Here is a 27,020-nt window from a genome sequence, read left to right on the forward strand (position 1 = left end):
TACCCTAATTAAGTCAATAACAATGTACCTACCTATATAGTTTAAGTTTAAAAAATTTGGCTCTCAAAAGAAATTTCAATCGTTGTACTGTTGATATTTGGCTCTGGTGACTAATGAGTTTGCCGACCACTGATAAGATCACACGCTTAGCAAGTGTCAAGACATCTGTCTTGTGTCTCCTGGTCCAGCAGTCTCTCCCTGTATCATCCGGCTCAGGTTTTAGACTCTTTCTTTTGGTCTCATCTGTGTCTAGTCCTTTAGGTCATTTGTTAACAATCAGAGAGAAGGAATGTAGAAAATTTGTAGACTTGTCGTGGAGCAAGGTGTAATTGGCTGGGTGGGGCAGGGGTGCCTCCTTACTGCCCCACGTGGCCAGCACGGACACTGTGGCCATGGCTGCGGCCTCTGGCTGTGGGTGCGGGTGAGTCCTGGGCTCCCTCTGACACCCTCAGCGGGGAGCAGGGGCACCTCAGGGCCCGTGCTGACCGTGGCGTCTCTGCAGGAAGGTGGTGTGTGAGTGCGGCTACACCCGCGAGCAGCACTTGGAGGAGGCCATCAGGCCCCAGGCCTTCCAGGGCAACGAGTGGGACCCCAAAAAGCACGTCCAGGAGATGCCGACGGATGCCTTCGGTGACATCGTCTTCACAGGCCTGAGCCAGAAGGTGGGAAAGGTTGGTTTCCATCGCCCCGTTGCTCTTCCTGTAGACCAGAGCCTGCCACCGGTGACCCACAGGGGCCAGACGCCTGGGGTGGGAGTGGGAGGCTGGCTGGAACCCTGGGGGCACTGCACCCTCCCGGTGTAAGGACGGGGTGCCTGGGGGCTTCGCAGGGTGAGCAGGGGACACCTGCTCTCAGTGTCCTCGGTCACTGCACAGCAGGCGGGGCTGCAGCCGGGGGAGTGGCTGGGAGGCCTGGAGGCATCAGGCCTGGGAGGGCAGGGGAGCACCTGGCACAGGCACTGGGTGAGGAGGTGGGACGGGACCTGGGGAGGCTGGTAGCAGAGGTGAGAGCTTCACCAGGAGGCCGAGCAGGGTGGGGCGGGATCCCAGTGGAACCTCGGACCTCAGGGTGGTCCCTGGACCAGCAGCATCACTAAGCAAGGCCTTGGCCGCACCCCAGACCTGCAGAACTGGGAGCCCACTCACCTGTGTTTCCACCAGCCTTCTGGAGGCTTCTGCCACAGCTCCTGGCACCACTGCCCTGTGGGGTCTGGTGCAGCCACTGGGTTCTGAGTCGGGTTTCTGGAACCCCTGAGCCTCATACCAGCAGGGTGACACCTTTCCCCTCAGCTCCTCCGAGCTGCCAAGACCCTGCCCACATGGCCAGGGAGGTGGAGCCAGGAGAGTCCTGGGGGTGGTGTCACACTGGCCCCAGCTTCCTCCACCCCAGAGCTGCATCAGCACCGCCATGTGGGGTGCGCCCCAAGCCCCTGTCCCGTGGAGCTGCTCCCAGGAGATTGCAGGCTGGCGGCCTCTACCCCGACAGGAGGAGGAATCCCTGAGGAGCCAGGGCGGGGGGTCTTCGGCAACATGGAATTGGGGGGCGCGCTCAGAGCAAGAGCGAGGTGTCTGGACACGAGTCTGAGGACGGCTGACCTCACATGACAGCCAGATATGGGGACCCGGGACAGGGTGCTGCCGTGAGGGAGGTGGCACTGGATGAGGAGAAGGGATGACACTCCAGTGCCACCTAAGAGGAGTCAACGGTAGCTGTGGCTCTACAGCGACATTGGGATGGGGACCCAGGGCCTTGGGCCGAGGAGGAGTGAGAGGAGAGGGTGCTGTGGCCCCCAGCTGGGGAGCTGGGCCGGGAGGGGGGGTGAGGGTGACAGCTGGCGCCGCAGGCTCCTGTCACTCCGGCTGGCCTCCCCTCCGGCCGTGGCCTCGCTCTTCTCTCTATAGTCGAGTCCTGCCTGGGCACGGCCCCTTGTACTCGTTGGACCCAGACCCAGGTGTGCGGCCCCCACACCGGGCAGGGGCTCTTGGACATGGCTGGTGTGGGGTTTCTGGGGCCTTGGGTGGTGCCTGCTGACCCGGGGGCTCCTCTGCTGTCTCCTGACTCCCCTGCAGTACGTCCGCCTCTCCCAGGACACTCCCTCCAGTGTGACCTACCAGCTCATGACGCAGCACTGGGGCCTGGATGTCCCCAACCTGCTCATCTCGGTCACGGGCGGGGCCAAGGACTTCAACATGAAGCCCCGGCTGAAGAGCGTCTTCCGCAGAGGCCTGGTCAAGGTGGCCCAGACCACAGGTGGGCGGGACAGCAGGCCAGACCACAGGTGGGCGGGACAGCAGGCCAGACCACAGGTGGGCGGGGACAGCAGGCCAGACCTGGCGGGTGGAGAAGTGTCTGTTCAGATTCACCCAACCTCACCTGCCTGAAGCACCTTCCTTCACCCCCTGCTGCAGCCCTGGGCTTGCTCAGTGGGGCAGACGTGGCTCCCCGCAGCTCCCCGATGGTGGTGCCCTGCTGGGCATGGAGAGGAGGCCGGAGGAGGCTGTGTTAACCATGAGGTGTCGGTGAAGCGCTTCTCTGTCAATGTATCTCTTTGAACTGACACCCGAGAATGGGTTTGGAAGCCCTGCAGAGACGGGGCAAGGGTGTCAGGAGCACAGGTCCCAGGTGTCAGGTGTATGCATGGCCGGGTGCACACCGGGACCCAGGGGCCTGCCTGCCCTCCACTCCTTCCCAGGGGCCTGGATCATCACCGGGGGGTCCCACACTGGCGTGATGAAGCAGGTGGGCGAGGCCGTGCGCGACTTCAGCCTGAGCAGCAGCTGCAGCGAAGGAGAAGTCGTCACCATTGGCATTGCCACGTGGGGCACCGTGCACAACCGCGAGGGCCTGGTCCACCCCCTGGTGAGCGCACGGCCCCTCCCGGGGAGGGCAGGCTCAGAGGGGGTGCTGCTGGGAGCTTAGGGGTGCTGCCGTGGACAGGCCATCATCTGGGCACTGGCATAAATGCACCATGGAGGGAAGAGGCTGGGCAGGAATAAAGGAGACACGGGCTCAAGTCCCCCACGTCACAGACCCTGGTGACCCGGGACAAGTAGCCAAGTTGGTTGGACTCTGGTTTCCTGCCGTAAGATTCCAGGATAGGTTCATAAAAGGTCCCTAACTTGCCACCACCGGCCACCTGAACGGCTGTCCGATGTGAACCGGATGGAGCAGGAGGAAGTGGCATGGCCCAGATCACACGGTGGTGAGCACCTGCCACTGTCTGTGGACAGCAGGGCTCTGTGCTCGTGACCCGGGCTTGCCATCATTAGTGATTATCAACGTTGTGGCTTAAAGCCACAGAAATGGCCCTCCCTCCCCCCAGCCTGGAGACCAGAACTCTGAGATCAGCATCTCTTGGCCCAAATCAAGATGCTGGCTTCCTCCTAAGCTGTAGGGAGGACCCATTCCTGCCTCTCCCAGCTCCTGGTGGCTGACGGGTTTCCTTGGCTTGGGGCCCCATCACTCCAGCCTCTGCCTCTGTGGTCACAGGCTGAAGATGGTTCTGGTGGCATTTAGGACCCAGCTGGACAGTCTAGAATAATCTTCCCACATTAAGATCCGTAACTTGGTCACACCTGCAAAGACTTTTTCCAAATAAGGTCCTGTTCACAGGTTCGGGGTGTGGGGGGGCGGGGGTTAGGGCCTGAAGTCTCTCGGGGTTATTACCTGCCCCCCAGCCCCCACTTCTAGCATTCTCGATACAGAACTTCCCGTCTACGTGTCTGACTCTTCCCTGGCCTCCCCAGGGCGGCTTCCCTGCCGAGTACATCATGGACGAGGAAGGGCAGGGCCACCTGACCTGCCTGGACAGCAACCACTCCCACTTCATCCTGGTGGACGATGGGACCCACGGCCGCTATGGGGTCGAGATCCCCCTGAGGTCCAAGCTGGAGAAGTTCATTTCGGAGCAGACAAAGGAGAGAGGAGGTGAGGAGGTGAGGCGGCGCACTCCAGGGGCGCCGCGGTGGAGAGGGGAGCAGGCTGGTCACAGTGACGGGGCACAGCTGGCGGCGACCAGGACGTCCCACAGGCGGGGCGGGGCGCTTAGGGCACAGTCCGAACACACCTGGATGTCTTTACACTTAGTCCGGGAGGTCATCTCCTCGTGCCCCGCGTAACCAGGGGCAGGAAGTCAGGGCAGGCCCCGGCTCTTCTGCTCACTCTCAGGTCAGAGACCATTCTGCGGTCACTTTACAAGCTCGACCTGAGGTCAGAAGTAAGAAAGTGTGCCTGGGGGACCCTGGCATCTTTTCCCCTGTGGGTGGGATGGGATGGCTTCTCGGACAATGGGGGTCAGAGACAGGGTTTCACACGTGCTGTGAGGAGGGGTGCGGGCAGGACCTGGGATAACGGAGGCTCTAGCTCTGTCCCAGGCTTCATCAGGCACCTTGAGAGCAGAGGTTCTCAAGCTTTGCTGCACATCACAGTCCCCTGGAAGGCTTGTCAGTCACCTCCGGGCCCGCCCCTGTCTGTGTGTCTGCACAGCAGAGTCCCCTGGAAGGCTTGTCAATCACCCACGGGCCCGCCCCTGGTCTGTGTGGCTGCACAGCAGAGTCCCCTGGAAGGCTTGTCAATCACCCACGGGCCCGCCCCTGGTCTGTGACTCAGGTCTAGGTGGGCAGGAGCTGCTTCTAGGCTCCCAGGTGACACTGACTTGCTGGTCGGGGCGACCCTTTGGGCCCCCTGCTTTGACTGAGAGACCCAGGTGGGAGTGTCAGGCTAGAGTGTGTGGGGACAGTGTGACTGGCAGCTCTTCGAGAGCAGGTTTGCCGCTGGGGAAAGCCATTTCTAACAGGACCCCTGGCTGCAGGCTGGTGAAAGGCTCATGGTGGGGCGAGCGTCTGGGGAGAGGACTGAGGTTTGGTCCCTGTGGTTCGGATGCTGTGCTCCCGGGCCACACGGTGCGTCATGCCCACCTGCTCGAGGTGTCCCAAGGCCTGCCCAGACTTGAGGCGCCATGAAGGGGCTGCAGAGAAAAGCAGGGAGGTCCTGTGGCGGAGCCATCACGCGGCTCTTGAATTTGCTCCCTTACGTAGAACAAGCAGACGACGTGTGACTCCACAGCGTCAGCCTTTTTTTGTTTTATTTTTTTGTTAATTCTCACCCAAGGATATTTTTCTATTGATTTTTAAGAGAGTGGGAGAGGGAGAGACAGAGAGAGAGAAACAACGATGTGAGAGAGATACATCAATTGGTTGCCTCCTGGGGGATTGAGCCTGTAACTGAGGCATGTGCCCTTGACCAGAATCAAACCCGAGACCCTTCAGTCCACAGGCCGACACTCTAACCACCGAGCCAAACCAGCCAGGGCTAGAGTGTCAGCCTTTGAAAGCTGCATAGCCCTGTGACACTTCCTCGCAATTAGCCTGGAGCTGCAGGGGGTGGGGAAGCGCCCAGGTGGAGCGGAGACCCACGTTCCCTCCCTGGGCTCTGTGCTTCGTCCCAGGCGTGGCCATCAAGATCCCCATCGTCTGTGTGGTGCTGGAGGGAGGACCTGGCACGCTGCACGTAAGTACTGGCCAGGTGGTGAGGGGCCCCGGGGGTCAAGTCCTGCTGCAGGTGGGACAGCTGACCCAGCGCTGTTACCAGCGTTCTATTGGGTCCCTGGCAGGAGAGGGTGAGGAGCTGCCCCAGGAGATGGAGAAAGGGCAGTCCCCATGCGGCGGGCCCTCTCCAGGTGACGGGGGACGGGGCACTGGCTTTGGCCCTGGGCGGTGGGTCAGTAAGAGGGGCTCCAGAGGGGACTGCAGCAAGAATGGGGGTGACGGTCCCCTGCTTCCAGGACCGGGCAGCCATGGGTGTGGCAGCTGAAGGTAACGGAGGTTCCTCAGTGGTGTTAACATGCTGCCCACGGGCCTTTACTCTGAACCCACTCCACAGTGTGTGGCTCACCTCGTTCGTGGTATCTCGGTGCAGGAATGGATATGACACCCCAGCCTGCCAGTGTGGGGCAGGAGCATAGAAAATGTCGTTAAATGTTCAGTAATCCCAGGAGGTGAAAATGAAACTCTGGGGTTTCCCGGGGAGATGGGGACACATCTGGTCCCCACTCCCTCCATTCCTGGCTCCTCCTCGTGGTTTTCCCGCTCATGGCGCAGTTTCTGTTCCTCGGCAGGCATCCTGCCGCTGGTTGAGGGGCCCTTCCTGAAGCTGCGATCACACTGGGCCCCTGGGGGCCCCCCCTCGTCGTCCTGGTCTCGCCCTGGGCCTCAGTGAGGGAGGGGATCTCTGGCCCAGGCGGCACCCTCTCTCTGGAGATGCCCTGGTGTGCTCTTGCTCTGGCGCTGTTGAGTGGCAGGTCTGGAGGAGATGGTGTGTCCGCTGTGCACTCCCCAGCTTCTCAGGCTTGGCCGCCTCTTCCCTCTGAGCAGTGGCTGCTGCTGCACTGACCAGTATTTTCAGTGAGTTTCACTGAAGCCCTGAGCTCTGGCGTTAAATGCTGTCAGAGATTTCTCCTTTTCAGAAAGTGTGAGAGTAGCGAGGGATCAGGTCCCGCTCACGGTCGGCCCCTGACTTGCAGACCATCTACAACGCCATCACCCACGGCACCCCGTGCGTGGTGGTGGAGGGCTCGGGCCGCGTGGCTGACGTCATCGCGCAGGTGGCCGGCCTGCCCATCTCCGAGATCACCATCGCTCTGATTCAGCAGAAGCTGGCCGTGTTCTTCCAAGAGATGTTCGAGACCTTCACCGAGGGCACGATCGTGGAGTGGACCAAGAAGGTGAGGCGGGCGGGCACGGTGGTCACCAGGAGCTGCTGGCTCCCAGGTGCCGGTGGCCTGGTACACAGGACCAGGGCACGAGGGACCCAGAAACAGGGCCCCAGGGGCCTGGGTGGGCACGGGAGTGATCTGCAGAGGGTGGGGGCTTTGCGCTGGGCAGACAGAGGGCCGGGGCAGGCGGGCGGCCTTCAGCTGAGGAAGCACGCTGTTCCCGAGAGGGCGTGCCTGGAACCTGTCACCCGCAGGACTTCGTGCCCAGCCTGCACACTGCAGGTCGGGAGCACAGCTGTTCCGGGAAGAGGAGCTCCTGGGTGGGAGGCCAGGATGCTGGTGCTTGGCCAGGAGGGGGGCGGAGGGGTGGGGAGCCGAGATGAGGGCAGCCGGGGTGCTGCCCGGTCCTGCCCAGCCCCGAGCCCGGGGAGCTCAGCGCCTCTCGGTTGTTCATGGAGGCGCTCCGGGGTTGATCGGACAGGGAGGCAGGCAGAGCGTGTCTAGATGGGACCACCATGGCTCCCACCCCATGAGGTGATCTGGGAGGCACCTCCATGCTTCCTCAGCGGCACCAGTGGGCCTGGGCCTCGCCTGGGGACCTTCAAGTTTAGGGAGTATTCCAGGGCACACTCCAGAGTGTGGGGGAGACTTGAAGGCCTGGGAGGGAGCTACAGATGGGCGAGAAGCTTCAAGGACCCCTTATAGACAGATGGAGTGGGTAGACCAGGGGTCCTCAAACTACGGCCCGCGGGCCACATGCAAATACAAATATCGTATTTGTTGCCGTTTTGTTTTTTTTACTTCAAAATAAGATATGTGCAGTGTGCATAGGAATTTGTTCATAGTTTTTTTTAAACTATAGTCCGGCCCTCCAACGGTCTGAGGGACAGCGAACTGGCCCCCTGTTTAAAAAGTTTGAGGACCCCTACTCTAGACTGTAGGGCAGGAGTCCTCCAATACTTAGAGGCTGTCTGGCTCAGCTGGGAGCCCTGGGTCACTTGGAGTGGACTCAGAGGCAGCCATCTTCCCAATCCAGATCTCAGGGGGCCCCAACAAGCCCACAGCCATGACCCCAGCCTCCAAGAGTGTGAGGGAGTGTGGCTGGCTCAGCCCTCAGCATCCCATGAACCCCGTGGCCAGCGGGGTGAGCTCAGGGAGAGCGCCCTGCACGCTGGTTCCTCTGGGCATGCTGACTGCTGCCTCGGGGTCGGGGGTCAGCCATCCTGAGCTCACATGGTCCCTGTCTCCTGGCAGGGTTCTCAGCGAGGGCACTCAGTACCTCTCTGATCCCCGTTTCCCCGACAGCAAGGTGGGGCTGCAAAGTCATCGGGTCTATATCCTTTATCCAACTCCATGAACGATGGGCCAGGCTGCAAGAATTCCTGGAAATTCAGTCTTAAGTGCCTGATGTATACTTTCCAGGGCAAGTCTGTGGAGCAGCATAGCCCTCACTATGTCTAATTTCAGGCCACATGGGCGGTCATGCCCACCAGCCAGAGACCACAGGGGCACGTCGGAGGAGGACGCCCCCCTCGGGAGCCATGGGGTGGGGGGCGGGTGCTGGCGGTCTGGGCCCCGGCGGGGGCGGAGGCCAAGGCAGCCAGCTCTCCGTGGATGGGAGCAGGGCCCTGCTTCGGGTTTGTGGTGGCACAGGGCCCTGTTCTTGTCGGTGCTTCCTTGGCCTCAGGGTGACCTTGTTGGATGTGGATGCTCTGGAGCCTGTTTGCCGGTGGGCAGGTCGGTTTGTGAAGACTGAAGTCGGCTGTGAGCGTCCGCTCGGTTCCCCACGGAGCCATGGGGAATGGCGGGCAGGCCCAGGGCCTTTCCTCGGCTAGTTTATAAATTATTCAGGCAGTTCTCAGAACTGAATCTCACCCACTGTGGTCCAGAGGTGCCTGTTTTTTTCCACTCTTCCTTGTGAGTCAGGCCCTGAAAATGGCACTCATGTAATGCAGTCTCAGCCATCCAGGGGTGGCCCCTCATCGTTACTCTGGTTCGAAGGAGGGGACCCCCAGCTTCATGGTCAGGAATAGTAATTCAGAGCTGCCGGTTTGCTCAGTGGTTAGAGCATCGGCCCGCAGACTGAAGGGTCACGGGTTCGATTCCGGTCAAGGGCACATGCCTCAATTGCAGGCTCGATCGCTGGTCCTGGTCAGGAGGGCGTGTGGGAGGCAGCCAATCAATGTGTCTCACATCGATGTTTCTCTCTCTCTCTGTCTCTTCCCCTCCCTTCCACTCTTTCTAAAAATCAATGGAAAAATATCCTCAGATAAGGATTAAAAACAACAAAACAAACAAAAACCAGTGATTTCATTCAGCAAATCCCGGGGCTGGGTCTACCCTGTGGCGGGCGGCAGGGTGAGCGGGTGGCCTTCCCCCCGACGCTGCCCCTGGTGCACGTGGACACCAGCCACGGGCTCTCATCCGGGGCTCAGCCGGCACCGAATGACCGTGTGTAAAGCCTTTCTGCAAAGGGCTTCGTTTTCGTCTCCACATGCGCACGCCAAAATGGTAGCTGTGATGTGAACTGAAGGCGGTTAAGTTCAGGAGGCACTTTGACTGGGAGGCCAGGGGTTATTTTGGAATTGCCATGAGAGCTGCACCCTGCGGGATGGGGAAGGTTGGGGCTTTAGGGGTGGAGGTGGGGTGTTCGAGGGTGCCTTCTAGGTGGGGAGTGGCCGGCCCGGAAGCATGAGCAACAGGCTGGACGAGGAAGGGGAAGGAGGGAGGCCGGGTATGGTCGGCCTGAGGGCCTGGGGGTAGTGTCTGAAGCTTTGGGGGCCATGAAGGACCCATGGAGTGTGAACTCTGGCCTCAGGGTGAAGGGGTTACAGGGAGCAGCAACTGGTAGCAGGCAGGAAATGATGTCATAGACAGACAGGTGATAGATAGATGATAGGTATATGTCTGGTATCTATCTATCTATCTATCTATCTATCTATCTATCTATCTATCAGTTCAGCCAGTTCTCAGAACTGAATCTAACAGTGGGTTCTGAGAATGGGCTGAATAGATAAACAGATGGATACATAGATTGGGTGGGTAGGTTAATAAACATATAGATTGGTAGATAGGTAGACAGGTAGGGTGGGCAGATAGATAGGTGGATTCATAGATGGATAGGTAGGTGAATAATTGGATGGATGGATGGATGGATGGATGGATAGATAGGTATATAGGTAGGTAGGTAGGTAGGTAGAGTGAGGAACAGCAGGGCCCAGGTGGGAGGACCAAGGGGAGAAGTCGTAAGTTAAGCAACACCACCTCATGGGCAGCGTGGACACTCTTTACACTGTGTCTGTGTTTTCTACACCACAGGCCACTCGCAAAGATCACGTATTTGGTCCTTAAGCTTCTTCATCTTCACTGTCCAGGGCGTGGGGAGTCCAGGTGGTGGTCCTGGCCACACAGGCAGGCAGGACTCATGCCCAGGGCTCTGGCTCTGAGTCCAGGCCTCCATTCTCTGGGTGCCCCAGGAGGCAGGAGGCCCGCTCATCACTGGGACCTCACTTGGGGAATGCTTGTTGCAGATCCAAGACATTGTCCGGAGGCGGCAGCTGCTGACCATCTTCCGGGAAGGCAAGGATGGTCAGCAGGACGTGGACGTGGCCATCCTGCAGGCCTTGCTGAAAGGTGAGGGGCCGGCACGGGAGGGGCCACGGGGAGAAGCTAGAACAAGGGTGTTCAGGCCCTGAGTTCTGGTGGGTTGGACACACTGGTCGGAGGGCAGCTGGCGGATGGGTGCCCATTGCCGACGTGGGGGTGCAGGCGTCTTTCTCAACTTGTCTTTTAAACTAAAATCTGAGCGTGGTTCACACTAATTTATCCCTTTGTGGTCATCCTGGTTTCTCGTAAAACCTCAGGGTAAAAAGAAAGAACCTTGGAATTCCCACTCCTGACTCCCCACACTTGGTTCCATGCTTGAGCTCCCTGCCCCCCACAGCAGAGTCAGCACGCAGGGGGTCCTCATGACCGACAGAGCTCTGGGCATGAGTCCTGACTCTCCTTGGCCCGGCCTCTGCCCTCTGGCCGCTCTTCCCAGGCCCACACTTCCCTCTTGCCTCTTCTCCCTCTGCTGGGGAAGTGAGTACCTCCCTGTCCTTCCTGTCCTCTGGCTCCACGTGGCTGACGCAGAAGCTCCCATGAGACAGTGTCAAACGTGACCTCTTTCCTGGACGTCCATCCACTCCCTGCCCCTCTGTGACCGAAGGCCTGAATGTCGCCCATAAAACCTCACCTAACCAACGAGATGGTTAACCTTAGACTGGAGACTTCGGTGTAAAGGCCTTTGTTCAGAAAGATTCTTGCTGGGACAGAGAAGAACCGGGGAGAGCGGGTCCAGCAGAACCAGAGCTGCTCCGTCCTGGCGGCAGCAGACCAACGGGTGGGGCTGGAATAAGGAGGCGCGACTCACCGCCTGTCTGTCTGGTGGAGGCGGGTCTGAGGGTGTCCCAGCACAGACGGGGCGCGGAAGCATCGCGTCTGTCTGTTCCCTGCCTCCTCCTCCTGCGGGACCAAAGGTCCAAGAGAGGGACACCAGGCAGCTCATCCCTGGGGACATCCCAGGCTGCTGTGGCCTTCAAAGGCCAAGACAAAGGGGGGGGACACTGAGTCTGCCCATCGGTGACCGGCTGGGAGAGGAAGGACCCTACTCGTGGCTCAAGATGGACCCAGGGCCCTGGCTGGTTTTGCTCAGTGGCTAGACAGTCCCGGCCTCAGACTGAAGGGTTTCGGGTTTGAGTCTGGTCAGGGCACGTGCCTGGGTTTCAGGCTCAATCCCCAGTAGGAGGCGTGCAGGAGGCAGCGGATCAGTGATGCTCTCTCATCATTGATGTTTCTCTCTCTCCCTCTCCCTTCCTCTCTGAAATCAATAAAAAAGGGAAAAAAGATGGACCCCAGGGGCGTGGGGCACCAAGTCCCGGCAGCCTGTGACGGTGCTCAGAGCCAGCAAAGCTAGCGCTGTGGTCGTGGTCCCCTCTGTGCAGGTGCTGAGTGGGAGGGGCGCGTGCGAGCCCCAGGGCATTGGAATGTTTCCGTCTTGATCGTGGTGGTGGCCACGCAGGTGTCGATAGCAGTAAAAAGCCATCGAGCTATACGTTTGAGATTTGCGCACTATAGAATTCCGTTAACCTCGGTGAGAAGCTTTAGCGAGATGATGTTGGCGTAGCTCCACGTTGTCACAGGTGTCAGAACTCAGCTCCTTTTTGCTGCTGATGTTATTCTGTCAGGAGCGGTATCCTCTCGCCCATTCATCTGTTGTTGGGCATTGTGGCTGCCTCCAGTCTGGGGCTGTTATGAACACGCTCATTTGTTTTCATTTCTCTGATCCACGTCTAGGAGTGGAATGACGGGTTCTTTAGGGTGAGTGTATGTTTAACTTTATAAGAAACTGTCAAACCTTTTCCAAAAACGGTACAGTTTACCTCTGTGCAGCCTTGCCAACGTGTGGCATCTATTGTCAGCCCTAGGCTGCAGCCACCTGGTGGGTGGGAGGTGGCCTCTCCCAGTGGTCCCCTGATGACTAACGGTGTGAGCGTCTTTCCCTGGGCTTGTGGGCCATGTGGATAGCATCTTGGTGGACTGTCTCTCAGATCACTTGTCCATGTTCACTTGGTTGTTGGTCTTTTCATTTTTGTGTTGTAAGAGCCTTGATATATCCTAACACCAATCCTTTGTCTGATACAGGTGCTGGGATATTTTCTCTCGGCTCCTGGTTGGCTTTTATATTTCCTTCAGGGTGTCTTTGAAGAGCAGAAGGCTTAAGTTTTAAGGCATTTTAATTTACCAACTTGTTCCTTTCATGTTCATGTTCTTTGCACCCTGAGAAATCTGCGCCCATCCCACTGTTGCAAATACTTCCTTCTGTTCATCATGGCAGCTCTGAGGGCACAGCTCTTATGCTTAAGTCTATGATCCTCCCGAGTTAACTTTGTGTGTGGTGTGAGGTAAGGGTCAGAGTTCTTTTTTTTTCCTTCCCCAAACAACAGCCCATGTTTTATTTAAAATGTTAAACCCGAAAGAGAGAACATAAACTGCTTGGGCAAAATACTTGTACTGACCTGGGTGAGGTGGTGGTTTTGTAGTCAAGATTGAAAAGGAGTGTGGCGGTGACATGTTAGTGTGAACGTGGAAGTGCACACCTTTTGGAGACTGGAGACTGTGTGTTCTTTCAACTTAGGGCTTGACCAGGAGGTGGGCTGGGCAGGGGAGCTGGGGGGAGCCAGAACGGCGACCAAAACCCAAATCCCTAATTTGAACAGTGGAAGGAAAAGCTTTTCTAAAGGTGTGTGTGTTGGGGGAGGACTTTGCAAAGGAGTCCTGTACTTGTTGAGTTAAAATCACTGAGCGCTGAGGCTGGTGCCCAGCCCTCCTCTCTGGCTTTGTTAGAGGGCAGGGTGCTGATGGGCAGAGGCTTTGAGGTGCAGCTTGAAGCCTGGGGTGCTGGGTTTCTCACCTGCAGCCTCTCGGAGCCATGACCACTTTGGCCACGAGAACTGGGACCACCAGCTGAAGCTGGCCGTGGCGTGGAACCGCGTGGACATTGCCCGGAGCGAGATCTTCACAGATGAGCGGCAGTGGAAGGTATGGCCTCTCGGGGCTGCCCTGGGGGTGGCGAGGGGAGGGGGTGTCGCTGGGCGCACAGGAATCATGCCACCGGAGCAGGATGGCCTCTGTCTAGATCCGGCCCTTCCCTTGGTGGAGGGTGGCCCAGCCAAGTTTCTCCTCCCCAAATTGGAGACCACAGTCATCCTGTCCAAGGGAGTTGAAGCCAGGATTACGGGGGGTGGGGGGAGGGCAGTGTCCAGATGCAGGCCCCCCCACCCCATGGCACTCTCTCTCAGCCTTCAGAGCTGCACCCCATGATGACGGCCGCCCTCATCTCCAACAAGCCCGAGTTTGTGAAGCTCTTCCTGGAGAACGGGCTGCGGCTGAAGGAGTTTGTCACGTGGGACACCCTGCTCTACCTGTACAAGAACCTGGACCCCTCCTGCCTGTTCCACTGCAAGCTGCAGAAGGTGCTGGCCGAGGAGCCGGAGCGCGTGGCCTGCGCGCCCGCCCTGCCCGCCGTGCAGATGCACCACGTGGCGCAGGTGCTGCGGGAGCTCCTGGGCGACTCCACGCAGCTGCTGTACCCCCGGCCCCGCTCCAGCGACCGGCCACGGCTCTTGCTGCCCGTGCCCCACATCAAGCTCAACGTGCGTGCTGGTAACGTGGCCCCCGCTCGGCGTGGCCTGCATGCTGGGCCACTGCTGTGTCCTTCGCGCTTTCTAAAAAAATAGGTTATATTTTTATTAGAAAAGAAATACACTCCCTGCCTTCCTCTGCTCAGCTGCCATAACAAAGTACAGCAGACTGGGGCTTACACAGCAAAAGTGTGTTCTCCCACAGCTCTGCAGGCTGGAAGCCCAAGACCATGGTGCCAGTGGGCTGGTTTAAGTAAGGCCTTCCTTCCTGGTTGCAGACGGCTTTTCTTCTGCTTGTGCCCATCAGGAGAGAGCGCTCTGTGCTGCATCCTCTTCTTATAAAGACTCTAATCCTGTTGGGTCAGGGCCCCACCCATATGACCTCATTTAACCCCAACCACCTCCTTAGAGACCCTGTCTCCAAATACAGTCTTTCTGAAAATTTTGAATGATACACAAGGTTATGTAAGGAAAATGATCCCCACTGGGCCCTGGACCCCCAGTCCTGCTCACCGGCGGTAATTGGCTTTCCGGGTGGGCTCACAGGCAGGTCAGGATATTCCACCGTGTCTGTGTGAGGTGCCCAGCACCGCCAGGAGCGGGTGTTGCTAGTCTCATCCTCATCTGTGTTAGCACGGCGCTGTGTATCTCAGGGAGTATTGGTCTCCTGTTACTGAGATTTTACAAGCGAAGACTCAGTGCCGTTTTGTCAGTTTCCCTTTGAGAACTTGAACTGCTCTTTGACCTTCAGGGACTATTTTAATAGATTTTCTGATAGTGAAATGTTTTTATTGCTGTTTTGACTCTCACCTTGATGGCAGCGTAAGATGTGTTTAATATGACACTGGATTCTGCTGCCAATATGTCCAGGGTTTTTGCATCAGAATGTTTAAGGCTTTGATTGTGCTTTTATTTTGGGGGCTGTCTTTGTCAGGTTCTGGTACCAGTTCCGTGTTCGTCTTGTAGAATCCGCTGGCAGCCTTCCTTCTTTCTCTGCTCTGGAGCAGTTTATGTGGCCGGAATTCACTGCTTCTTACAAGCTCAGCAGACTCCCCTGGAGCCTGTCGGGGCCCGGGGCCTTTTTTGGGTAGAAGCTCTTCATTTTCTATCCTGATGATTTCTTTGTGGCATTGGTGGTGGTCCTGCAATCTGTCTAAGATCAGATTGGTTTTATTTTTCCTGCTAGAAAATGACCCACTTCTTTTAGGTTTTCGCATCTGTTCGTTGTCCCAGTCAAGCTGTGCCTGGCCCCCGAGAAAGACGTGACTGTGGCCGAGATTTACGTGTTTGCGGTTCTGCTCTTCGTGATTCCAGGGTATTTAAGCTACCCCGTGGGAAGGTGCTTTAGAAAGTCCAAAATGGAAGCTCACACTTGACCATGTCTGTAATTTAAGAAGATAAACTGATTTTTTTTTTTTTTTAATAAAGATGGGCATTTGGGAAACTTCCAAAACCACTTACAGAAAGTGCCGCTTTGTGTGTGAGATGGACGAAGTGAGCTCTATCTCTGGGAATTGTTTCCAGGCTGTCTGACCAGCAGGGAGCCTGTGTCCCTACGTGGCCTGAGTGTGTCTGCAGCCCAGGTGCCTTCCTGTTCTCACAGACCCTCAGCGTCTGTTCAGCAGCCTTTCCTCCTTGCTTTCTCTGTTACAAGACACGGTGCGGGCCCCTGAGGAGCTCATAGCCATGGCTCTGGCAACAGACCCTGTGGTAGAATTTTTCTTCATAGGAAGGGGCTTGGATGGGGTCAGGTAGGACTGAGGAACCCTGAGCTGCCTGGAGTGTAACAGGATCTGCAAATGTTGGTGCAGGAGCCACTGGTATCCCACTTTCTGGATGTTTCTACATGTGTCCAGAGTGATAGGCTTATAACCCCGTGTTCAGGGTGCTGTTGAAAACGCAGGTCGCAGGGCTCGTCCCCCGGGGACAGAGGTTGAGAAGATGTGGGCCGTGCGCAGGGCCTTCACCCCTGGGGAGCCTGATGCTCGGGGGACCCCGGCAGGGCCTCTGACTGTCCACTGCTCACAGGTGCAGGGAGTGAGCCTCCGGTCCCTCTACAAACGCTCATCAGGCCAGGTCGCCTTCACCATGGACCCGGTCCGTGATCTTCTCATTTGGGCCATCGTCCAGAACCGCCGGGAGCTGGCAGAAATCATTTGGGCTCAGGTAACCAGACATGTGGCTGTGAGTGGGCCAGTGACAGGGCTCCAGCAGGGAGCCTGGCCGGCGAGCCCAGCACTGACAGCAGGTGGGGTGGCCAGAGCCGTGGAGGGAGGGCAGTGGGCGTCACAACACCTGGAGGGACTCGGGGTGTCCAGTGTTGAGAACAGAGGGCTTAGCTCTAGGCAAGGAAATAATTGTTTAAAAGGCAAGACACACAAACTCCTGCAGGTCTATGCAGGGAGGAGGCTGGCCAGCAAGAGCCATCCTCCGTGGCCCCGTGGGTTCTGGGGGTCAGCGCCTGAGCTGTGGCCGTTCCGTTCAGAGGCTGCAGGGCGGGCTCTGTCCTGGGAGGGGCTGTGTCTCTCCATTGGCTGTTGGGGGTCTCAAGGAGACCATCTGTTGTGTGGTTGGGAGCAGGCCCTGGTGCCCCTGCCTGAGCCTGGCTCCAGCTGATTCTCCTCTTTAGGGGAAAGTAAAATTTAATAAGTTTTTCTCAGAGAGGCCCCTGTTTTTAGGGATTTCCAAATTGCTCTCGAGGAGTTAGCTCTCTCCCCCGTTGTCACCAGCAGCGTGGCATTGGTGGTGGTCCTGGGAGGCTTGTCCTCTCCCAGGGGGCAGGGTGGTCAGCGCTGGGCTGGGCCGGGGCTGACTGTGGCCTCAGGTGCTCTGTGGGGCTTGGGGGTGGAAGGCCAAACGCAGACTCCCAGGCTCTGACACCAGCCCTCATGCTGGGCCGGTGCTGCCCGTAGACCCAGCACCCCCTTGAGATGTTCTCAGTCGCCCTCTGGGGCCTGGGCCTGGCGGTACCACTGAGGCAGGGAGCCCTGAGCCCGGACGGAGACCCGCAGGGCCTGGTCCTGTTTCTCCCCATTGGTGCTCTCTGGCCCTCAGCACCACACCTGGGGTTGACCAGATGTCCTGGGAGCCTGTGCCTCCCGCCAGCAGTGCTGGGCTGGTGCCCTGTGTCCAGTCTGTGTTTGGGTGGGCAGGTGGCTGCCTGGCAAGAAGACCACTTCCACTGGCCAGTGCAGGAGGCCGGGCCTCAGAAACGGTATCTGTGTTGATGTGGGTGATCCAGATGGTCTATAAGGAGAGGGGCCACAGCAGGCAACGCCCAGGGGCCCCTGCTGCCCCGGGGTCTCTGCTTTCATCACCCCGGGCAGTGTGCCTGTGGGGCCCTGGCTGGACCCCACGGGCCCTGACGGTGGCTCCCCTGGCCCAGAGCCAGGACTGCATCGCGGCGGCCTTGGCCTGCAGCAAGATCCTCAAGGAGCTCTCCAAGGAGGAGGAGGACACGGACAGCTCCGAGGAGATGCTGGCCCTCGCCGACCAGTACGAGCTCAGAGCCATCGGTGAGTCAAGGGCTGGGCCGCCCGCTCGCTTAGCACCTGAGTCGCCCTGGTCCCAGCCCCTCGGTGTCCCTGCCCAGGTCCCTGCCCAGATTTCAGCTCCACTCCTGTCCCGCCTGTGCCATCCGGAGGGGGTGCTTTGTGGGGGCCCTGCTGCTGTGACAGGGTCCCCCTCTCCGCAGGCGTCTTCACCGAGTGCTACCGGAAGGACGAGGAGAGAGCACAGAAACTGCTCACCCGGGTGTCAGAGGCCTGGGGCAAGACCACCTGCCTGCAGCTGGCCCTGGAGGCCAAGGACATGAAGTTCGTGTCCCACGGGGGCATCCAGGTGACCGGAGGGGGGCCTGCTCCCAGAAATAGCCGCCCTGGTGCTGGCGTGGAGAGGCGGCCTCCGCTCAGTAGAGGGCGCACGTGTTCACCAGGTTCAGGTCCCTTGGGAACAGGGATGGTGCCCCACCCGGAGGCCCTCCTCCCCCGTTTATGGGGAAGGAAACTGATGCTAAATGAGAGGCGGGAGGTGAGTCACCTCCACACAGGGTGTTCCTACCTGGAACACTGACCCCCTCGTGACCCCAGGGCCAGGCGTCAGTCCCCCACCTGGGGCCTCGGGAGAGGGCAGAGAGCCATGAGCAGGGAGCTCCTCCACGCGCTCCGGAGGCCTGGAGTTTGGCAGGTGCCTTCAGAACACCAGCGTTTCCTTGAGCATCGCTTTGTGCTGTCACCAGGTCCGGGGAGCATTATCATGCCCGGTGCTGTGCTGGGGCCTGGGAAGACGGTGGGGAGGAGTCCTGTCCCTTCTTTTACCCCCTGCTCCCCCGCCCCCCCCGTCAACGCCCCCCCCCCCCCCCCCCCCCGCGCCTCCACACAGTGCTCAGCGGGGCCAGCTGTTGAGAGCCGGGAGGATGGGCCCTGAGCCAGAAGCCAGGGTATGGGCCCCCTCTCTCCACCCTTACCGAGCCCAGCCTGGCCCACCTGGAGCTGCCCCTCAGCTGGCAGGTGGCAGACCTGCCCTGTGCCACCCACTGAATCTTGTGTGCCGGGAGCCGGTTCATGCTTGCTGTTTCAAGGGACCTGGCATATATGGCATACTGTTCTTAATATGTTTGCTCACCTTCTTGGCACTATGTGTTTTAACCAAGGTCTCTGAGAAAGGTTGTTTTCCCCAGGTAGGGATTTTCCCCTGAAGTTAGGGAGGGAATAAAACCCCTCAACTAAGTGCCAGGCGGGTAATTAATCCCTTTAACTACGAACAATCATGCTTAAACTACATAATCTTTTCTCCCTGGAATGGAGATAAGAAACGCCCTAACCTTTGTAATAGAGATTGATAGGATTGAATCAACTGGTATAAATACAGTTGTAACAAGACAGAAACACTCAGAACTTAGAACAGAATCAAGAAGACAGAACCTACACGGAGCCTAGAGACAGAAGAACTTTGCTGGAGAGAGCATGCCGGAGGATCCTGGAGAGGGACTGGCCTCGGAGCCTAGAGACAGAGCCTAGCGGGAGAACATGGCAAGGGATCCTGGATTGAACCTGACTACAGAGATTGGCAGGAGAACCTGACTGGAACCTGGACACTGAACCTGACTGGAAAGCCTGGACAGAACCTGGCTGGAGAACCTAGCGAGGGAACATGGCTACAGAACCTCGCTGGAGATCCGAAGCAGAACCTCTCTGGAGATCCAGACCAGAACTTGGCTGGAGATCCGGGCTAGAGATCCTGGCTAGGCTACTGATCAACTGAACGCTGTCTCCATGTCATTCCTTCTTCGCCGACTCCGTCCACACCTTTGGGGACCCCTGGACCCGCTGGGGCTGGACCCCGGCACTTGTGGTTGGAGGGGCCCAGAGGACATTGTGCTGGAGCATGTGGACTCCCCCTCAAGGGGGGGGCACAGGGAGCCCCAGGTCAGGATGGGGTGAGGGGCCCACTGTCCTGAAGCTGGGCCCTCTGTCCACAGGCCTTCCTGACTAAGGTGTGGTGGGGCCAGCTCTCCGTGGACAACGGGCTCTGGCGGGTGATCCTGTGCATGCTGGCCTTCCCGCTGCTCACCACCGGCCTCATCTCCTTCAGGTGCCACCCTGCTGCAGGGCTGCGGGGCTGGAGGCTGCAGGGCTGCGGGGCTGGGGGCTGCAGGGCTGCGGGGCTGGGGGCTGCGGGGCTGGGGGCTGCAGGGCTGTGGGGCTGCGGGGCTGGGGGCTGCAGGGCTGCGGGGCTGGGGGCTACAGGGCTGTGGGGCTGGGGGCTGCGGGGCTGGGGGCTGCAGGGCTGCGGGGCTGGGGACTGCAGGGCTGCGGGGCTGGGGGCTGCAGGGCTGCGGGCTTGTGGAGCTACAGGATGCGGGGCTGCAGGGCTGTGGGCTGCAGGGCTGCGGGGCTGTGGGCTGCAGGGCTGCGGGGCTGGGGGCTGCGGGGCTGGGGGCTGCAGGGCTGCGGGGCTGGGGGCTGCGGGGCTGGGGGCTGCAGGGCTGCGGGGCTGGGGGCTGCAGGGCTGCGGGCTTGTGGAGCTACAGGATGCGGGGCTGCAGGGCCGCGGGTGATCCCAAATGCCCTCACCAGGGGCAAGTTGCATGTATCCTCAGGGCTGTGACTGGAAGGTGGTGGGGATGCATTCAGACAGGAGGCAGAGGGAAGGGCCTCACCTGTGCCTGAACACCTGCTGTCCCCGAGCACCCACCTGCCCTGGGCACCCACCTGCCCTGGGCACCCACCTTCCCTGAGCACCCACCTTCCCTGAGCACCCACCTTCCCTGGGCACCCACCTGCCCTGGGCACCCACCTTCCCTGAGCACCCACCTTCCCTGAGCACCCACCTTCCCTGGGCACCCACCTTCCCTGGGCACCCACCGGCCCTGGGCACCCATCTGCCTTGGGCACCCATCTGCCCCTGTGCACCCACCTGCCCTGGGCACTCACCTGCCTGATCACCCACCTACCCTGGGCACCCACCTGCCCTGGGCACCCATCTGTCCTGGGCACCCACCTGCCCTAAGCACCCACCTGCCCTGGGCACCCATCTGCCCCTGTGCACCCACCTGCCCTGTGCACCCATCTGCCCTGTGCACCCACCTGCCCTGAGCACCCACCTGCCCTGGGCACCCATCTGTCCTGGGCACCCACCTGCCCTGAGCACCCACCTGCTCTGGGCACCCATCTGTCCTGGGCACCCACCTGCCCTGAGCACCTGCCTGCCCTGACCACCCACCTGCTCTGGGCACCCATCTGTCCTGGCACCCACCTGCCCTGAGCACCTGCCTGCCCTGACCACCCACCTGCTCTGGGCACCCATCTGTCCTGGGCACCCACCTGCCCTGAGCACCCACCTGCTCTGGGCACCCACCTGCCCTGAGTGGCTGAGGACCCGCTACAGCTCCGGGAACCAGGCTCCAGGCTCTGTTGGGGTCCTTGCTCTTCGGGGTGTCTGGTGGGGCCTCTGCTGTAGCTGTGTGTGCAGGGCTATAGGTCCGTGTCTGCCCTTCCCTGCCACATGGTGTGCGCACATGCAGGGACTGCCTGAGCACATGGGGCTGGGCCAGGTGGCTCAGGTCCTCAGGCTGCCAGGCCCCTCACGGCCTCGCTGTTGCCGCAGGGACAGGAGGCTGCAGGCGGTGCGGGGCCTGGCCCGGGTCCGCGCCTTCTTCAACGCGCCCGTGGTCATCTTCCACCTGAACATCCTGTCCTACTTCTCCTTCCTCTGCCTCTTCGCCTACGTGCTCATGGTGGACTTCCAGCCCTCGCCCTCCTGGTGCGAGCGCCTCATCTACCTCTGGCTCTTCTCCCTGGTCTGCGAGGAGCTGCGGCAGGTGCGTCCACCCCTCCCTCTCCGTCCTTGGGGCTGGGGGGGGGGTGTCTCCCTGCCCACTGGTCCCCTCCCACCCGCCACAGCCACTGTCTCACGTGGCCCTTGGGCCACGTTGCTCACACTGTAAACGTTGCCACCTGTCAGGACCTGAGCAATGGAAGGAGGTGCGGGTGACGCGGTGCTGCCGCCCTGTCTGCCAGCCTCCCCTCTGCCCTCCTCTCTTCACGGCCTCCTGCAGCCAGACCTTCCCAGGAGGGGCCAGGCTCACAGGGGCCGCCCCACAACCAAGGGCACACCCTTCTCCCCGAGTCAGTCTGGTGGTCCGGTGGACCTGGTTGTTCCCATGGGGCTGCCTGCCCGACCCTGCAGCTGCCTGGGTCTGGGGCCTGGCACCCAGAGGAGGGTGTGGGGACCCCTGCCAGGCTCTCATGGTCACTGCAGGGTCTCCCCCTCCTCTTGGAACTGCAGGGAGCCGGTGGGGAGGGTTTCCCCGACCCTCATTTGCACATTGGGCGGGGCTGAGGTCCTGCACCTGGAGTGCTCAGTGGCACCTCCTGCCCAGGCCCCTCTCCTGCTGTTCCTGACCCACCGCGCTGGGAATCCGCCCCCCCCCCCCCCCCCCCAGTAGCCTCGCTCTCCAGGGGGAGCGAGCGTTTTAGTTTGGGTAAGATGAGAGTGACGGCAGCCAGGCCCCCATAGCGATCCTCTCGCAGCTCCTCTACGACCCTGACGAGTGTGGGCTGGTGAAGATGGCGCTCCTGTACTTCAGCGACTTCTGGAACAAGCTGGACATCGCGGCCATCCTGCTCTTCATAGCGGGCCTGACCTGCCGGTGAGCGGCCTCTCCCCCAGGCGCCTGCCCACAGGGGTGGGCTCGAGCCTGGACCAGAGCCGGCCGCCCTCGGGGGCTTAGCTGCCTCGGAAGGAGTCTGTCGTCTGTCCAGTGGGCGACCCTGCCCACCTGGGATGGCTGCCACGTGCACGGTCTCCTTCTCCGTGAAGCTGAGGGACCCCTCCAGGCTCCTGTCCCAGGATGCCTGCACAGCCTGGCTACCTGCCCGGGGCTGGGCTTCTAGGTCTTTCTGGAGAATAAGCGCCACACCCCACGGGAGACTCGGTCCCCTGAGCGCGCACCCGGTTTTTAGCACTTCAGGGCCCAGGAGTCGCTAGAGCCCTTTGCCTCCAGGGCCCACACAGGGGCATGGGCAGGTGAGCGGGTGGCTGGGGGCAGGCTGTGGGAGCAGCAGGCTGAGGTCCCTGACTCTGCCCTGGCCAGGCTGATCCCGGGATTGCTGTACCCCGGACGCATTGTCCTCTCTCTGGACTTCATCATGTTCTGCCTCCGGCTGATGCACATATTTACCATCAGCAAGACGCTGGGGCCCAAGATAATCATCGTGAAGCGGATGGTAAGGAGATGAGGGGCCTGATGCCAGTTGCAAGTGAGGCGCACCAGGGCTTAAGCATACATACACCCAGCGTCCCACATCCCTGCTTGGCCCTGGGCTCTCACCTCCTGGCACACCTGTCTCAGGTCTTTTCCTGTATATCGCCTCTTCCAGGCAGCCTTCCCTGATTGCCACAGCACATTCCTGATCCCTGTTACAGCTCCTATTGATCCCCTCTGTGGGTCACAGTCACATCCAACCCCTCCTACACATTGGGGTGTGCTCAGGACCCCATTAGCACATGGCAGCAGTCCCCCAGGGCCGTGTCCCCGGAGCGCCTGCAGTGTGGGTGTCAGCTACTTCTCCCTCCACTGCCGGGTTCACAGACGGGCATGGAGGCTGGGGTCCGCCTGCGGTCAGGGAGAGCAAGGCGTGTGTGGGGCTGCAGCCGGCGCCGCCTTGTCTCTGCAGATGAAGGATGTCTTCTTCTTCCTCTTCCTGTTGGCCGTGTGGGTGGTGTCCTTCGGGGTGGCCAAGCAGGCCATCCTCATCCACAATGAGAGCCGGGTGGACTGGATCTTCCGGGGGGTCGTGTACCAGTCGTACCTCACCATCTTCGGGCAGATGCCGGCCTACATCGACGGTAAGACGAGGTCCTGACAGCGGTGGGAAAGGAGCCCCCATGCCAGCAGGGGTCCTGGGAGGAGGGGAGGGCCCAGTACTGCTCCTGGGTGGGAGCTCCCGGGGTTCCCCTGGGGAAAGAAAGGGCAGGTGCACACACTGTCCAGCCGAGCGGGGAAGGCACCAGCCGGGGTGGGGATGGGTGCTGAGCTGCACCTCCAAGCTTCGGCTGAGATCCCGGCGGACCGAGGGCGTGGCCTGGGGCACTGGGCATCGGTGCCACCTCCTCCCCAACATTAGTGCCACCGTATTCCCTCTCTTCCACCCCAGTCAGAAATAACTTCCTCCCTCCCAGATGGAAAGAGCACTTTTTGTATACTGAGTTTTTTCTTTATTTACTAATTTTAGAATCTAAAATGTAGGATCTAATTTTACGTTTGCAAATATGCACTTACCTTTAGAATCTGATTTAACGTTTGCATCACCCCAAAAAGACACCCACACAAGTTAGCAGTCACCCCCATTCCCTCCTCTGCTCAGCCATGGGGAACCTCCTTTTCATCTCTGTAGAGTGTTTTTTGTGGACACTGTATGTAAATTGGATAACGTGACATGTAGTCTTTTGTGTCTTGCATAATGTTTCCAGGATTCGTTCATATCATAGCCTGCGTTAGTATTCCACTCCTTTTTCGTGGCTAAATAATATTCCACTGTGTGGCTAGACCACGTTTTGTTTCTCCCTACGTGGGTGAGCATTTGAGTTGTTTTCCCTCTTTGGCTACTAGGAACAGTGTCGCTATGAGTTGACATATGTTTTTATTTCTCCTGGATACATACCTACCAGAAAAACTACGGGGTTAGTGGTAACTCCGTGAGAAACTGCCAAACTGTATCCCATGGCGCCTGGGCCGTTTTTATCCTGCCAGCCGTGCGCGAGGCGCCGTGTCTCCGCCTCTTCTCCAACACTCGTCACTGGCCGGCTTCTTGTGTCCCAGCAGCTCTGGTGGGTGTGAAGTGTGTCTCGCTGTGGCTTTGGTTTGCATTTCCCTGATGGCCGATGATGTTGAGCACCCCTTCATGTACTTACGGAGCCATTTCTGTATCTTCTTTGGAGAAATACCCATTCCTAGCCTTTGCCCGTTTTCCAAGTGGGTTGTCTTTTTATTAAGTTGTTAGAGTTCTTTACATACGGGCACCACCCCATTCCATCGATCTGTAAGTCTGTCCTTGTGCCAGTATAACACTCTCTTGGTTTCTATAGCTCTACGTTAAGTTTAAAAATCAGGAAGCTTGAGTCTGCCCTTCAACTTTGTTCTTCTTTTTCAAGATTGTTTTGGCCTCTGGGTCCTTTGGATCCATATGAATTTTTGGATCAGCTGATCAATTTCTAAAAAGAAAAAAAAGGCAGCTAGGGTTTGGATTGTGAACATGGAATGTCTTTCCACTTACTTAGGTCTATAATTTCTTTCAATAACATTTTGTAGTTTTCAGTGTATAAGTCGTTCTACTTTTATTAAATTTACTAGAGGCCCGGTGCACAAAAATTTGTGCACTCGGGGGGGGAGGGGGGGTCCCTCAGCCTGGCCTGTGCCCTCTCGCAGTCTAGGACCCCTCGGGAGATAACGACCTGCTGGCTTAGGCCTGCTCCCGGGTGGCAGAGGGCAGGCCCAATCCCTAGGTGCAGCCCCTGGTCAGGCTCAGAGCAGGGCCAATTGGGGAGTTGGGGCGCCGCCCCCTGTCACACTCAAGGCAGGGTCGATGGGGAGGTTGTGGAGCAACCCCCTGTCACACACAGAGCAGGGCCCATCAGGGGGGTTGGGGCTCTGTACCCTGTCACGCACAGAGCAGGGCCCATCAGGGGGTTGGGGTGCTGCCCTCTATCACCCACAGAGCAGGGCGGATCAGGGGGTTGGGGTGCCGCCACTCTCACACTCAGGGCAGGGCTGATGGGGAGGTTATGGCTCTACCCCATCACACACAGAGCAGGGCCCGTGGGGGGGGGGGGAGCTCCCCCCTATCAGGCACAGAGCAGGGTGGATAGGGAGGTTGTGGCCCCGCCCCCTGTCACACACAGAGCCGCAGGGCGATCAGGGGGTTTGGGTGCTGCCCCCTGTCACGCTGATTCCAGTGCCGGGAGGCCTCACGGCTCCGCTGATCCCGGTGCTGGGAGGCATATTACCCTTTTCCTATATAGGGTAGAGGCCTGGTGCACGGGTGGGGGCTGGCTGGTTTGCCCTGAAGGGTGTCCTGGATCAGGGTGGGGGTCCCCACTGGGGTGCCTGGCCAGCCTGGGTGAGGGGCTGAGGGCTGTTTTCAGGCTGGGGGTGACTGAACTCCCAAACGCTCCTTTTTTCCTTTTTTTTTTTTTTTAATTCTGGGCCAGCTTTAGCTTGAGGCTTGGCTCCAGCTCTTAGGCCTCCGGCTGAAAGTAGGTTTCTGGCCTTTGCTTACAATGTTGCCAATCTGCTGGCTGAAGTTGGGCGTATTTGTTACAGAGTTTCTTAAACTGCCCGCTCAGAGGCCTGCAGCCTCAGGCGGGGAACGTTGGCGTCCTCCATCAATGAGGCAACCAAGCCTCATGTTAGTTTCAAGCTGCCTGGCTGCCGGCCGCCATCTTGGCTGACAGTTAATTTGCATATCTCGCTGATTAGCCAATGAAAAGGGTATCGGTCGTACGCCAATTACCATGTTTCTCTTTTATTAGATAGGATTCCTAATGGTTTTTTTTTCCATACTATTGTAAATAGAATGGTTCTATTAATTTTGTTTTGGATTATTTGTTGCTCCTGTATAGAAATATACTATATTTTTGTATCCTGAAGTCTTGCCAAACTTTTTTATTAGCTCAAGTAGATTTTGTAATGGGTCGCTTGGGATTTGCTCTAAAGAAGATCATGTCTTCTGCAAATAGAGATACTTTTATCTGTTCCTTTCATATCTGGATGCCTTTTATTTCTTTTTTTTTTTTTTTTGCCTACTTATCCTGCTAGAACAGCCGTGGGCAAACTACGGCCCGTTTGAAATGAATAAAACTATTAAAAAAAAAAAGACCGTACCCTTTTATGTAATGATGTTTACTTTGAATTTATGTTAGTTCACACAAACACTCCATCCATGCTTTTGTTCCGGCCCTCCGGTCCAGTTTAAGAACCCATTGTGGCCCTCAAGTCAAAAAGTTTGCCCACCCCTGTGCTAGAATCACTGGTACAATGATGAGTATAAGTATTGAGAGCACATCTCTTTATCTTATTCTGGATCTTAGGGGCGGGAAGCTTTCAGTCTTTCACTATTATGATGTGGTGGGTTTCCTGTAAATGTCTTATATCTGGTTGAAGAAGTTCCCTTCTATTCCTGGTTTCTTGAGTGTTTTTATTATGAAAGGATGTTAGATTTTCTCAAATGCCTTTCCCGCATCTATTGAAATGTTACTATATTCACTGATTTTCAGGTGTCAACCAACTCAAGGTTCCTGGGATACATCTCACTGCGTCTTGGTGTATATTCTCTTTCTATGCTGCTGGGCTCAGCTTCCTAGCATGTTGTTGAGGGTTTTTGCATCTATATTCACAAAGGGTATTGGTCTGTAGTTTCCTTGTCATGTTTTGTCTTCTTTTGGTATCGGGAGATGCTGGCCTCATAGAGTGACTTAGGAAGTATTCCCTCCTGTCTTATATTTTGGAAAAGTTTGTGAAAGATTTACTTTAATGCTTCTTTAAACGTTTGGTAGACTTTACCAGTGAAGCCATCTGGGCCTGAATTTTTCTGTGTGTTAAGTTTTAAAATTACGAATTCAAT

The 27,020-nt window shown here is 58.3% G+C and overlaps 1 protein-coding gene across 16 annotated transcripts in view; it reads left to right on the top strand.

The window, feature by feature from the left end:
• TRPM2 (transient receptor potential cation channel subfamily M member 2) overlaps positions 1–27,020 on the top strand; it is a 50,819-nt gene that overhangs the window by 10,937 nt on the left and 12,862 nt on the right. For 7 of the 16 annotated variants that reach the window (XR_009451765.1, XM_059686613.1, XM_059686614.1 and 4 more), the window contains 17 exons: positions 503–671; positions 2,070–2,250; positions 2,693–2,859; positions 3,747–3,927; positions 5,447–5,508; positions 6,521–6,721; positions 10,243–10,345; positions 13,173–13,294; positions 13,555–13,908; positions 15,925–16,062; positions 17,282–17,411; positions 17,591–17,736; positions 19,376–19,488; positions 21,004–21,217; positions 21,891–22,048; positions 22,493–22,625; positions 23,076–23,247. Coding sequence is in view for 13 of the 16 variants with exons in the window: in XM_059686613.1 (XP_059542596.1) it covers positions 503–671; positions 2,070–2,250; positions 2,693–2,859; positions 3,747–3,927; positions 5,447–5,508; positions 6,521–6,721; positions 10,243–10,345; positions 13,173–13,294; positions 13,555–13,908; positions 15,925–16,062; positions 17,282–17,411; positions 17,591–17,736; positions 19,376–19,488; positions 21,004–21,217; positions 21,891–22,048; positions 22,493–22,625; positions 23,076–23,247 (2,744 nt within the window). In the remaining 3 variants the exon portion in view is untranslated. Of the gene's footprint in view, positions 1–502; positions 672–2,069; positions 2,251–2,692; positions 2,860–3,746; positions 3,928–5,446; positions 5,509–6,520; positions 6,722–10,242; positions 10,346–13,172; positions 13,295–13,554; positions 13,909–14,660; positions 15,212–15,924; positions 16,063–17,281; positions 17,412–17,590; positions 17,737–19,375; positions 19,489–21,003; positions 21,218–21,890; positions 22,049–22,492; positions 22,626–23,075; positions 23,248–27,020 lie in introns of those variants that run through there. The other 9 variants (XM_059686617.1, XM_059686618.1, XM_059686619.1 and 6 more) reach the window with 9 other exon arrangements.

This window comes from Myotis daubentonii, chromosome 3 (genome assembly GCF_963259705.1).
Source record: "Myotis daubentonii chromosome 3, mMyoDau2.1, whole genome shotgun sequence".
NCBI classification, from domain to species: Eukaryota; Metazoa; Chordata; class Mammalia; order Chiroptera; family Vespertilionidae; genus Myotis; species Myotis daubentonii.